This window comes from Ciconia boyciana, chromosome 4 (genome assembly GCF_034638445.1).
Source record: "Ciconia boyciana chromosome 4, ASM3463844v1, whole genome shotgun sequence".
NCBI classification, from domain to species: domain Eukaryota; kingdom Metazoa; phylum Chordata; class Aves; order Ciconiiformes; family Ciconiidae; genus Ciconia; species Ciconia boyciana.
In genome coordinates this window covers 94,725,852-94,740,743 of record NC_132937.1, presented here as the reverse complement: position 1 = coordinate 94,740,743, position 14,892 = coordinate 94,725,852, and the positions used below count along the sequence as shown (strand labels likewise).

Genomic DNA, 14,892 nt, shown 5'->3' with positions numbered 1-14,892 from the left:
AATTATTAAATTCGCTGTACTTGAGACCCTGGAACACTCCTCTGCGTGAAGGAGTACTGAACTGTTAAATTATAAACACATGTACCTTAAAGAAGAAAATAATCTGTATTTTGATTATAAAAAGCATGTGTAAGCAGCAGAATTCTGTTCCAGAACACTGTCGCTTAATTTAAACAGCATGATTATATCTATGTGGCCAACTGAAAACAGACAGTAATATGCAAAATAGATGCAGATCTTCAAAAAACTCCTCCCTTCAAAGCTTAATCTGCACTTTAATCACCCTCACATATGGCTGTGTTACTGTAGCTCTAAATCTAAAACTAAGCATCCATACAGTTTTTCTGCTTTAATCCCACAAACAAGAAAGGGTCAGGAAAACAGCATCCAGTATCAAATGACCCATTTTTTCCACCTGTAAACAAAACATACTGGAATTCCTATTTCAAAAGCCAGAAAGTACAGCAAAGAACTATGTAAAACTACACGTGTATGAGGAGGGAAGGATGGGGAAGAGAAATGATAAAAACAGCCAGATGATTAATTTCAAAGTATGCTTTTAAACTTTAAATATTTATACTTAAACTAATAAATACTTTGTTGAGCCCAAATATATTATACTGATCAGTTGTTAAACCACCTCAAGAGATATGTGTTCTGCACTGCACAGTTATTCAGCACATTTGATGTAGTTTGGGGTTTCTAAATCTCTGCATGATCTGGAAAAAAATTCCATTACTAGAAAATTTGAATCTAACATTATACAAAGAAACTCAACAGCTTATGCTAAGAAACTGTCTCACGTTTTATAAACTGGCTACTACTACATTTTTTATTTAGGTGCAATACTAGCCTATTCTTTCGCATTTGTATGAACCATGTCAGCAATCTGAGCTCTATCCAATTTTCCAAAACAATCTTCTGTGAAATAATGTAACATAAGTCAGTTGACTAAAAGCAATACGTTTACTTCTGCCATACTCTCCATCTAAGAATAGCATCATTAATATAATACTAAAACCACTTTGCAATGTATTTAAACATAACAAAATCTGTCTGCAGAATTTTTTATTCTAGTAATTTAAAAGAACTATTTGAAATTAAATCATGAGATACTCCCCTGTATTATTCTGCTGCCAGATATGTGAACAATACAGAAAATTAGCAAATACAAAAATATTTGAATCCTGAACTAAAAATTATTTTGACAAAGCAGAAGGCTACAGATATGAATGCACTGTGCTGAATTAACACCTGAACATCTTAACAATCTAAATAGCACACTAGCAACCAGCAATGCTAACAGATCTGCTGATCTCTCGTACAGTGAAGCAAATGATGTGATAATGTATCATTTTTAGATGTGATAATATATCATTACATTTAAAGCAGAGTGAAATTGATAATGTAACTGGTATATAAGAACCACAGAAAATTTTCAGTCATGTAAGGTTTTATTTTTATGCAAGATAAATAAATACAAATTTATCAGAAATCTCTTAACTTACGATAAATGCACAAAGTATGTGTTCATTCATCATGGTAAGGACATAGCTCAAGTACAGTGAATGTATAAAATTGAAATTCATTTTATTAAATCTGTTTAGAGACTGCAGCGATATGTAAAACTACGAGTCACAAGAACTCAACAACTGAAAAAATATAATTAAGAGTATGAAACAACAAACATTGCTTTCCATGAACCCTATTATCTAGATCAAAGCCCAGCAGCCTCCTGCCTAACTACAGCATTTCAAAGAAAGAAAAAGTATTACTTAAACCCTGGAAAATGCAAGATACACACAAGTATTAATTGTGTCTGAGGAAGTCCCTGAACCGCAAATTGCTGGAAGCTGGGAGTGCTCTGGGGAGCTAACATTACCCAGTTGCCCTGTTCTCACACTCTCCTGATACTGGCTGCTTTCAAACACAGGACAAGGTGAAGGCTATTCTGACTTCTGTTTCTTTATATTTTGTCTCATTTACACATTTTTTCTTGACCTTCCTTCAGAACACAATTTACAAACGAAGCCTTTATATGAGTTGACCAAGTTAAAGGCCATGTTAGACAGTACAGAGTGTTTTCTGCATTAGACCACTCTCTCTCATAACAAGCAATTAATGCTGTCAAAACCAAAAGCTGTGGTAGAATTACCACTATGCAATCCATAAACTGTATATGTCTTTTTAAGGAACAAGCAAACAAAAAAAGTCTATCGCTGGCTTTTTTACTTAAGTGGCTAAGTTAGAATCTGGCTAACTTTATAGGATAAATCTTGAATTGTTAAATTGTGCTGTGACCACTGTAATTTTATGCATTAGTGACAATGAAAAAGTACTAACAAGGGTAATTATATCATAATTACTATGGTGAAATTTAAATGAAATATAAAAAAAATTTAACATCCTTCTGGATCTGTTCACTTGTTTTCCTATACGCAGGAGAAACATTTACTCTCAAAACTCCTAATGTGTCATACCCCTCCAGAGAGGTCCAACGTTCCCCGAAATAAACATGCAGCCATGAGAAGACAATACTCCTGAATGGGTCTCAAATACTTAACAGCAATATACAAGTACTATAAACTTTGTCTTCACATCTGTTAAAAGAAATGTATAAAATATGCAAATGGTAATCAAACGCTTTTGTTTATGTTCACACACAATATATTTCAGCTATTTGTGCCAAAAAAGGGAACCGTTAGCTACTTTAGCCAACATGAATGAATGCCTGATTACTACATTTATAAGGAGTTAGACACAGCGTTCAATGGTACCAAAACACAGCTAGCAAAAATGAATGAATACATGTGATGATGCTGCAATGTTTTTCTTTACTACAACAATTTTGAGATCTCAGGCGTATGCTGTAACCTGCATTTGTGCATTTTATATTGGCACTGATGCTATAAAATCTTTATTCTTGGGAGGAAAATTTAGCCTGTGAAATCCTGCTGTAGGATGGATGGATTTTATTCCTAAATCACTGCTGCAAAAGAAGATTCTAATCCAGCCCTGGATGATGATGGTATCAAATGGCAACCAGTTTAACTCTGAATTAAGATGCATTTCTTTAAAGACCTTTAGGTAGTTTGTTTTACTGCAGAGATCTCCTAATTATAGGGGCAAGGACAAAGTCAAACTTGAAAGACTTTCCTTTAGGACTGGATTTTGTATATAGATATATAAATAAAACACCACTCTCTATTCAAAGTGAGAAGATTTAGAACAAGCTATTTTTATATTAGGAAAGACATGTCATTGCCAACATCACTATAAAGGGACCCTCTTCTTCCCAGTTCTACAGTATGTCTCCTCCAAGTAAAAGTCACGTTGCATTAGTAATACCAATTTACACTCTTCCTCTTCTTCAGTGGTAGATAAGGAACTGTCTGCAGTTCTGAATTGTGCAGTTCTGAATTTGCTAAAGCTACAGTCATTCTATGCTCTTGTAGGCAAAGTATATTCAGACTAATAGAAATTATTAATATTATGCTACAAGGCTTCGATTCAGCCTTAATAAAAATATAATCTCATCGAGAACTGGAAGAAATGGGGCATAGCAAAGGCTACTAGAATGATAGGGAAAAATGGAAATCCTATTTTTGAGGGGTAAGTAAAAATTTGGTTTGTCTAGCCTGCAAAGCCAAGGTTAAAATGTTTTTGGTAACCCTCTAAATACATACTATTTTTCTCCTTCCTTGAGATTTAAACACCAGCTTTAACTAGAAAAAGATCAAATGAGTATAAATTGACTACGAATAAAAGCAGGCAAGAAACTACACAGAGAGTTCCAACCATTAAAGTCCCATATTCATTTCTCGCAAACAGTGTGTCTTGGAGACAAGAACATGAGCTACACTACAGTAAAGCTGAAATACATCAACAAGTTGGGGTGAGTCTGGGGCCAAAAAGCTGAGCTCATCCTAACGGGGCTTTTAGTGTTTTATCTGCTGATACCCCTTGCGGCACCCAAAAATAAGTTTCATAGCCATGTATTTGATCTGGCCTGGAATACTTTTTAACTAATTAATTCCCTGCTTCTGGACTTCCATTAATGGCCTGGAGGAATTAAGAGAGACGTCTCTGTCTCCAGCCTTTTTCCACGACCCCAGCACCAGAGATACCAGCAGGGTGCTGGACACTGCAGTGCACTGGGAGCACTAAGAAAACACTGAGCCTCGTGCTGGCTATGCCTTGCCACCAGCTCAGGGTCCACACAGAAAGCAGGGAGAGGGACCTTGGGCCTCCAGGTAGGGTAGGCATTGCCCACTTTTATCTCACAAGTTCTCTGTTATGGCAGAGGCCCAAAACATTAATGAAACCTTTGATCACCACTCCCTTCCCATGGCACACTATGCTATGTTAGAGGCTTTTAATTTTTTGGTCTACATTTACTCCAGTACATTAAGCATATTCTGTGGCTTGCGCTACACCAGAACTCACACATGTCCCCAAAACATAGATGTGAAGTTGTGTGCATGGGTGAGAGGCTTGGGGTTTTTTTCCTATTTCAACACAAGCTGACAAAGACAAACCCTATTCACCCCAAAGCCCTGAGCAAGCTTTCTGTGCTGGAAGCTGCATGACTTCTGAACTCTGTGTTTAGGGCATTCTGCTCTCCATAATCTTACCATTCACATCATTACATTAGCTTCTGCACATCATACATAACATATTAAAAAACTAAGAGAGTCAACAGAATATTAAAGAAATACAATTTAGGTACTTGTGGATCACTCAGTCTGTTTAAGCTACTTCAAACGATGAACACCCTCAAAAAACAGTAGATATTACCCCAAAGAGAGAGACACCATTGTGCAAACTAGTATGTTCACATCACACACACAACAAACATTTTATCACTTCCCCTTTTATCCACCCCCCACACCTAAGCTTTTACATTTTTGCACTAGATACTTTTCTAACTCATTAACTAAGCACTTTTGCAACAAAGGCAAATACCAGCATTTTCCAGGTTATCTTCCACTTAGATAGCAAAGTCTCTACCTTCTCCCTGGCTACAGTACTAGAAATGACACTTCATGATGTCCACCCACTGATATTTAAAAGATATTTTACCTCTCCAGGAATAGACTAGGGAGAAAAAAACCCAATCTCTCTTATGCAATGCTTTCTATACATACAGGCCACAGAGTTCTCTGCACAGGAATGGAATTCTACACATATTCCCCTACAGCGGCTATAAATTGCGCGGCATGATACATCCATCATTCAACTCAAGTTCTACTTTAAGCACATAGTCACAGCTTTATTAGCTTTACAGCCTGATCTAATATGGAAATAATAAACCTCCATATAATTGTGCTACTCTTCCACCTTTTTTAAATCTTTGTTCAATTCCAGCCAACCTTGACAAGGTCGAGGAAGATGGTTGTTTGATCTCAGGGAAACACATTTCCTACAAATTATGCAAGAACCAACAGCTGAGCAAGGCACAGACACAGATTAATACTCAATGAGGAAAACGCTGCAATATTTGTTCCACAGTTGTCTATTCTGTTTGGACTCCAGACTGGGCAAGCAGCATTGCTGTAGCTTGGAGCCAGTCATAACACTTAGGGAACAGGAAAGGAAGATGCAAAGATGAGGGTGGGAAGGTTGGGGATGAGGATGAGAGTTCCCAGGGTGGGAACCATGGATATAACAGACAGACAAGGAAAGACACATTTTGCAGAGATGAGGCTTCATATTGTCCATGTGCAGGGCCAACAACTTTCTTGCACTTCCTTTAATACCACCGCCATAGGACAACATATCCATCATATACAACAACAAAACAAGAAAGACGCAAACCAGATCCAGGTTTGCTTGACCAGGCCTATGTTAAGCTTATCTTTCTCCTCTTTCTGTAGCTATTCAAAAAGCAATGACTGTTTCACATCAACTTCAGAGGTTCTGAGATGAATTTTGCATTAGGAAAGAAATTATTTTTAAATGTTGCACACATATGAAGATACAAAAATCACAATGTGTTACAGTGCTGTATCCTGAGACCAATCCTTAGCCCTTTTGCTGTTGAGTATGGTAATACACAGCTCTACTCCTTCTCCTGCTGAAACTCCGTTACTTGACAAGGAAACAGCACATTTCATTCGGTCAAAAACGTTCCAACCAACTCAGCTTTCTATTTCCTTTTCTTTCCGCTCCCCTTACAGAAGTTGGGCGAGAAAGGCACTCAATGGAACTTACATTTCAAAGGCAAGACAGGCAAGGCGAGATAACGCTTCTGTATTCCACAAAGATATAACTCCTAAAAAACCGATTACTTTCCTGATTCCTCCTAAAAAGCTCAGTCTTTGATGACTCATACAGTCTTAACTCATCATTTTTGTATACCTAGGTGAATAAGTGAGGACATTACACCTTCCTTGGTTAAGTTCCCCCCCCAAATCGAACACACCTAATGCTTAACACCTTTTCTTGTTAGTCTCTAAATGTATTACATCACTGATGACCTAATGGATATCTTCAAGTTTGCCCAAATGAGCTGTCTGTACACATTCTACCTTTATGCAACCTAGTGTATGGTTTCTCCCCTGGAAATTTAGTCATCATCCCAAGTGATTTTCAACTATAAGGCATAAAGCAGTAATTACAGTCTCTCACTTTTTGATAGACCAAGGGAAATGCACCTACCCACTGACTGGAAAAGATGCAGTACAGAAATCTTACTTCCTCTGAAAACGTCACTCCAGGAGGCACAGGTGAATTACAATTACAGACTGTTCTCTAAGTGCATTTGTGTGCATTACTGGAAACAATACTGCTGAATGTCTGATGCACTAAGTACATGAAATTACAACTTAGAGTCAGAAAGGAAGACAGACAGAGAAACAAAATAGCTTTTTTAGCTTCAACTGAGGAGTTTTGTCATCTCCAACCATGGAACTTCCTTCCATACTGAGAAAGAAGGCTGAAAAAGAGAAGTATCAATCTCTAGAAGCAGCAAAGAGCAGAGGAGAAAGAGAAGAAACCAGAACTGCAAACTTGTAAAGCTGGTTCTGCACTGAGACAAGGGAGAATTTAAACGAAATTAACTGGTTAAGAAAGAAGGCCTTAAGTCCCCAGGTAAGCACTTTTCTGTCCTCTGTGTCCGGATGAGAACTCTGTCTATTTTACTGTTGAATGGTATTTACTGTTGAATGGTTTCACTTGCTGCATCACATATGGGAGCAAAAGGGTTAGCGGCACTCCTTGTCAGGTCCCATCCTCAGTGCTGCCACCACACCAGGCCTGTGCTCTGGCTCCCCCTCCTGACGACTTTACAAACGAGTCCCAAAAGGTCGTAAGGTACCTCAGGAGCAGAAAAAGAAATAAACCGATTTATTTCAATTTCTTACTCTAAAGTAGCCCAGAAATTCTATCGATATGCTTTTTAAGGTGAACACCAGGCACATAATCAACTTCCATGAAGTCTAATACTATTTAGGATGGTTACATCAAAAGCCTTTTTGAAGTGGGGAAGATACATAACAGCTATTATGAGAAGAAATAAAAAAATAATTTAAAAAAAGACATACTGAAATCAACTTATTAAATCCCTGCCAGTCTGTAGGGATAAACTGTAGCCTGAAACAGTCTAACCAGTAGGGCTCCTACAAATGAAAAGGTCTCTAATATTCTAAATTAACAAAATAGGAGGGAAAAAAATAGTTATGTGCTTTTCTTACACTACTGAGAAAAGATCCTTACAAAAAGCCTAATAAGAAAATTAAGCAGCAATGCTTCAGCAGTGTAGTGCTTTAACATATTATAAATTGGTCAAGGAAAAAAAATGCTTCTGTAGAAACACTGTAAATTACCAACAACACGAAGATGCTAAAACACTGGTATACCTCACTATTTAAAAGTGTTAAAAATTAATAAAAATTAAAACTCTTTAATATATTTACAAAAGTAAAACAGAGGGAAAAATTATTTTAGATAACCAAACCAAAAGCAGTTTCTGTATGCTATACCTGAAGTGAACAGTGACAATTGGGTAAACCCTACATTGACAATGGTCATTGACAATGCACAAAGGAATAGATCTAAAAAACCTAAAATGTAGGCAATAAACATTCCATGGACTCAATACCGTTATCTACTACATATTCAATACAACACTCCAGTAAAACCTGAGAAATCAGAAAAGATGGAGTCCATTTCAAGACAGAGACAAGTAAAAACAAGCATGATAGTATTACAAAATAAAGCGTTTCTAAAGCATTAATAAGAAAAAGCATAGCTCAAAATACAAGAGTGACCAAACAATCATCACATTTCAGAAATAATAAAAAGAAATGCTCTCATATGGAATACACTGTATACAGGGATAACAGAAACATCCACAGCTACTTTAGAACAAGTTAAAAACATTAAGAATGCAAGTACTTGTGAACCAAGACAGACAACAAACATTAATTGGCAAGTTTAGGAATAAAACATCCTCCAATAGCAGGTAATCCTCATCCATTTTCTGAAAATCAGGATGGTACCCAATCTGATTTCTCCATAGGAATTTCTAAATTGCTCTAAACCTCCTACTCTGAACTACGTAGATATTCTGTGCCCAAACAGAGCAGTTAACTCTTTCAAACCTATATATAACGTCCACATCTTCTACCATATCATTTCCTGTGTAAACTCTACTATGGATCTCAGGTCTTCAGGAAAAATAAATCATTGCATTGGGCATGCGCAACATCATAATTTTAAAATACAAATTTAGCCCAAGATAAAGAACTATCTCACCTGGATTTCATGAGGGGCTGGGTTACCCATTTCTTCAATCTGCGACGTCCAAAGGAAGTTTTAGTATGATCCAAGACCCAGAGTAGGCTTCCTTTTGTTTTCATATCAGTCTAAAATAATAAAAATAGCACCATTATTTTTAACTGAGCAATCAATTATGTAGTTAAAGGATCTTCACCACACTACTTAAACATTCTGTTCAGGCTTTAAGATATGGCAACTGCATGTTCGTTTACTGATCTCATTCCCCAACAATGTTTTATCTAAAGTACCTCCAACAGTCACAAGATACTTAAGTATGTCTTTCCTTTAGCCAGAAAATCTTTTTAGAAAATTACTGGAATGAAGTAAACAAGTTTAATTAAATCTGTGCATAAAGGTCTGTGCAGTAGCACAAAAAAAACCCCAAACCCTCCTGCAGTCTTATCACTTGACTGCAGTTGCTCAAGAACTCAAACTTTAGAAAGTTCTTTGCTAGTCAAAGTGCAATAAAGTTCCTAACTCACACTAAAAACCAGCACAGATTAACTTTGATTTATCCTTCTGAAAAGGTAATCCTCCTTCAGTTTGATCCCATTTAAAACAATTTAAACCTTCTGGGTGAGATTTTCAAACTAACTTAACTAACTTTATTGGGAAGAGTATGTCAAGCAGCTGTGAAAATCTCTGCATTTATTAAAAAAAATTACATTTGTCCTTACCTGATTCTGTAAAATTTCGAGATTTTTCATTGTTGTCCCATTAATTGTCATGTATTCAGTTTCACTTGACAACTGTTTGAAGTTGCTGGGGAGAGGAATTTCATATGCTATGAATTCGGGCACAGACGTAACGGTGAAACACTGTCAAGTTTCTCACATTAGAGAATTCATTAGTTATGCAACATTAAAAAAATCAAGTAAGAAATTAAAATCTATTCAAATAAATAAAAGAACGGAACACTAATAACTTCTTTTAATTTACTGCTTGGGAAAACAAGATTTATGACTCACTTCCCAGTTTCCTACAATTACTCTGACAAAGCTCAGAATAAAATCCAGCTCTCCTGTTATCTAATCCTGATGCACTAAATGGTTAATGAAGTACTCCTTCTTCAGTTTATGATGTAATTGAAAAAGTATGTGCTTTTGTTAGTGTTCTGTTATGATCACTGTAGGATTAGGGATAGGGACAGGACTAAGAATTAATACCTCAGGAGTGGAACAGACTTTTAACACAACTCATCATCAAAACAGCATATCAAAATACATATTCTTATTTTTTACTACTACCACAAATTTAAACAGGCTGTTAGTGCAATTATTTAGGAAAATAAAAATAGGGTATATTTAAACTATTTTATTTTAAATATGAAATAACCATGACCAAAATTACTTGACTTTTTGACACTCCCTAACAGAGGAGGATGAGACCAACCCAAAGGTTGTGTCGGTTTAGAACCAACATAATAAAACAATTGTATTAGATGTGTAATCATATCAGATATGAAAATTATTTCAGTCTCAGACATACACATGTGGTAGTCGGGATCGTGAAGCGAAGTGCAAGATCCTCACTAAATGCTTCTGACAAATCAAGTCATGATTGTCTAGGTTAATCATACTGCTGACTGCCCTTTGCACAAAATCTAGGACACTCTTTATTGTCTTAGTCTAAAACAGAATGACTTGCTGGGTAGGATTTAAAACTGCTTTCTTGACTTTTTAAAAAAAATTTTTCAGTGCATTCAATTTTAAACTCTCTGGGGGAGCACTCAAATACTCGAACTTTTCTGTTAGGCACACACAGCTGCATTATTGCTATATTAAAAACAAAAACAGCACTAAAACTTTCAGAAACATTAAATATTCAGAGACTAATGTTATATATTTATGTTGTATGCAGGTGTTTGGGTCTGCTAGCAAATTTTTTCCTAAATAATGTGTCAAATTAGAAGTATTTTCCACAGAATTAAAAAAAAAAACAAAACCCACTAGATTCATCTGAGTGCCCAAAAGAAGTTCAGTGATAGTTTGGAAGTACAGCTGCCTCAGAACTGTACTCATAATTATTCTGCTCTAGTGTGCTATCCCAGCAACCGAAGTTGACCAGCAAAACAAGACCTTGGAGGCAAAAGCAGCAGCACTTTCCAAAGTACACAGTATTATAAGCAACAAAACAATACTTTTGTTTATTATCTTCAATCACAACTGCTGACACTAGCAAAAATTAAATAGGAATGATTTCTGCTTGGCTCCCAATCCTTATGATCAACAACGAATCCTACCCACTCTTCCAAAAGCACCTCTTCTGCATTTAGGACTTACCTAAACTGCAGTTTCCCCATTTGCTGCATTTCGATTTGCCCCTACTCAAGCCTGTGATCTCTTAAACCCAGCTGGGTAAGAACCATGCCTGTCCACCCCTTCCCAAAAGCAAAAAAGATGCTTTTGGCTGTTTCTATCAACCCTCAACCACCCATCCATGAGTTTCAAGACTGTGGACTTACTGGTTCTAGTGCTTCCCCACTTCACTTGGCTTCAGAGCACTTAACACAGAGCATATTCTGCTTACAGCAAGCTTGCTCTCCGGTAGTATTTAGAGACAACTAACTCTGCTCCACTGCAGAGTATATTTACTATTCTTTCAGACTCAGGTATGCTAAAGTTGTTCTCACAACGTAAATGACGTGTGTTTTATATTATCCCATTGTTAGCGTTATCTGTATTACTCCACCCTGCCATTAACCCTGGTAACTGAGAGCTTATAGTATATGCATAATAGCCAAGATCAACTGCAGTATATGCCCAACCAACAATTCCAGATGTCACAGCACAGAACATGTTTTGCTTCCACCCCCTCATCTTCCTTCAGCTTGGGATCAGAACTTGATAAAAATGTGAACAAAGACAGACACTTTGTAGGGAGTTTAGGGACCAAATGGCATAAGAAGGTGGTTGTAAACAAATATTAAGTCAGTGCTGGTTTTGCAGCAAGAGTGTCAACACATTCCTTGTAGGAAATTCTAATGTGGTGCTGTCAGCCATCTCCTGCATCAGTAAAAATGACCCTTCAAAATCACTTCAACTGGATCACAATGCAGTAATTCCTTCTGTAGGTGACAGCGTGACCTGAGTTTCAAAGAACAGACTTGCAACTGTCTCAAATACTTAAACAGCACAAAACACAAGTGACAGAAATAGCTGGCAATTCCACTACAGAGGAGCAAGGCATGGTAGGATTATGCCACCTGGGCCGAGAAAAATGAAAAGAGGAAACAAAAAGAAACACAAGCTTCTAGTAAAATTTGGGAAACTTTTGAGGAATATTCATGAGAAAGAGGCTCCTACTCATAAAATTACTTTTCAGAGTAGAACCATACTTGATCATAAATATTAAAGGATTATTATGATTACTTTAGGACAGTAAACTACATCCCCAGACTTTGATTCTTATATATTACCTGTGAAATGGAACCTTCTTGGTCATTCTGCCTCCTGAGAAGCTTGCAGCAAAGGGCACTTTTTATGCTTTATTCATTATTCTCTCCACAGGAGATATTATATATAATTTCGTACTCAGTAACCCAGCCTAAGTGAATGCATGTTATTCAGATCAGTAGTTTTCAACTACTTTAATTTTACAAATCTGTAAAAACTTTCCAGCAAAGCTGCAAGGCACTGTATTGAAAGCCTACTAAGCAGCAGATTTTCTTTGCTCAATTAACTTTTACAGACCTCTAGAGTCCATGTCTTTGAGATTTCTAAGGGTGAATAAACCACAGAACAAAGCTATATATTTAGACAAGAGTTGCAGGAATTCAGCTTTAAGGAGTAAAAACAAGTCTCTCCATTTCTCAGAAGCATTGGCTTTCTTTAGGTTTGAAAGACATTTACCACAGTCTAAGTAGCAAAGGACATCACGCTCAGACTATGTTTTGTATTTAATTAACCAGTTTTAAATTCATTAACAAATATTGCCACAGGGCTATAACTTCTGATCTGGAGCCCTGATGTGATCGTGCAGAAACTTCCAACTAACCCAGTAACAAAATAAAACAAACACACACACACAAAACAAAATTGAGAAATGCAAAACAAAGAACAAGAACAGAAATGAGAGGACCTGGGAAGGATTAAGAGAAACAAAAATAACCTCCATCATTTTTATCCTGAATTAGTCTTCTTTTTCTCCACTGAACTCACCCCAAGGAGTGGGCTTGCAACCTTGTTCTACCTAGATGTCTGCACTCTCTCAGCACACTTTCTTGGTGCACAGCCTCAGCACTCCTACAAGCTCCAAATGTCTGGAGTGCAAGAGGTCCTCCACCTGCTGCCCTTCTTCTGTGGTCTCAAAAGAGATGGCAAATCCTTTGCTAAGCACCTCTTCGTAGTGTCTGAAAACCATGCCTTTCCTTTTTCAGTCCCTCATGCGCCTGAGCTGACCCTCAAACTTCCCAAAATCATTTCAGTACTCCCTTTCTCATAGTGAGAGTGGGTAAATAAACCTATGCATTGTCTTGCACACATGATGTTTCTGACATCATCAGCACTCAAGATACGGAAGCCTTATGAACATCATTCCCTTCATTTCTATGACATTTCCCCTGAAAATTCAAGGATGTCCACCATTTTAAGCTGAAGAACTTACATTTTTACTTCTCTCTTAATTTCATCTTGCCAACTCCCTTCCACCCCTATTATAAAGTACAATCAAAGATTTCTCCTCTTCTTGAATTCTTTTCTCTCTTTCCTCTCCTCCCTCAGAGGACTCTTAGTAACAAATTGAGCTGGAATTTTGTTCAGCTGGGAGAAGAGTGTTTATCCGAAGAAGGTACAGAGGTGTAAGGAATTTTTTTGTCAGTCTTCCTATCAAATAGGTCTTTTTCATCCAGATCTATGTCACTTACATTAATAAACTGAAAACTATCTCACAACTCTGACTTCATGCTCACTGACTCATCAGTATATGCTCACTGACCTGAATTCTCCTAGGAATTTTAAGTTGCTTGACAGTGCAATGGAAGTATTTCTCTTCTATTTCCTGCAGAATCACAGAAGATCCACAAGCCTGACATGGTTTGCTTACAAGGCTTTCCCTTTTCAGTATTTAGATAGTATTTCACTAGCATTAGGAAAAATACTGAAGATGAGTTTGACTCAGTATTTGGCTCACTATTTCAATATATGTGACACACTAAAAACTGCAGGTAGAATTCAGTATCAGGTAGTCAAAGCAGTAAAGGCTCTAGAAGTAAGTACAGTAGAATCCAAGCTCCTGAGCGCAGGAACAAAGTTATTTCAAAGAATGTATCTTATTTCTTCACAGTGTATCACCAAGATACCAAATAGTTTATTGTCTTTCCAATCAGATGCTCATACATTCATACAATGTCCATTAGAGCAACCTTCAGCAGGCAAATGTCAGCTCTAAGATTTAGTGCTTTTCCTTCCCAGTCTGTAATTATACTTGATTTTAAGATGCAGCTATTACAAATGCGACTGCTGCTAGATAAGCTTACATGTAATGATGTTTCTCCTCTGCTACTGAATTACTTCTACATGAAAGATGGGTTTTGTATTTCCCCCATCTGAAAGAACATTCACCTTATGTGTGATCGCACATACAGCACTGTGACAAGAGCGGTCTACAAGTGTGACCACACAACAGCACTTCCTTGGAGTTCGCTTTCTTCTTCAGAAACTCTCATAAGATTTCTCCAAAAAGCCAACCAAAGAGGATGAGCGGCAACACAACAGTGCTGGAACACCACAGATCAGAGTATGCTTTGATGGATGAGGCAGGGGAGATGGCTTAGAAGGTGCCACAAGAATTCTTCTTGTTAACATTCTAATAGTACTTGGAGATGGGAAGGGCAACTTAAGGAAGAAAATCCATTCCAAAATCCAGAAAACCCAGGTATATATGATTTCCAAAGTAGATACCTGAGAAATGTTTAAAGCTGACATCTGCAGTCAATTTTTTAAATGCAGCTGCATTTAAAAAAAAACTGGTAATGTAGGGAGCCCTTCAAAGTAAGGCTTGAAACTTTAAGAATCTCATATGACATGTGAATGATCTACAACTGACAGGGCATATTTCTAAGTTTCCAGTTTGCAGCCAGGCTTACTTTGTTAAATCCTGCCTACTTACAGG

At 37.1% G+C, this 14,892-nt stretch overlaps 1 protein-coding gene across 2 annotated transcripts in view; it reads right to left on the bottom strand.

Moving 5' to 3' along the window:
* MSH3 (mutS homolog 3) overlaps positions 1–14,892 on the bottom strand; it is a 121,713-nt gene that overhangs the window by 58,352 nt on the left and 48,469 nt on the right. For both annotated transcript variants that reach the window (XM_072860663.1, XM_072860662.1), the window contains exons 11-12: positions 9,459–9,543; positions 8,758–8,867 (exon numbers count right to left, since the gene is read on the bottom strand). In XM_072860663.1, the coding sequence (XP_072716764.1) occupies positions 8,758–8,867; positions 9,459–9,543 (195 nt within the window). The remainder of the gene's footprint in view (positions 1–8,757; positions 8,868–9,458; positions 9,544–14,892) is intronic.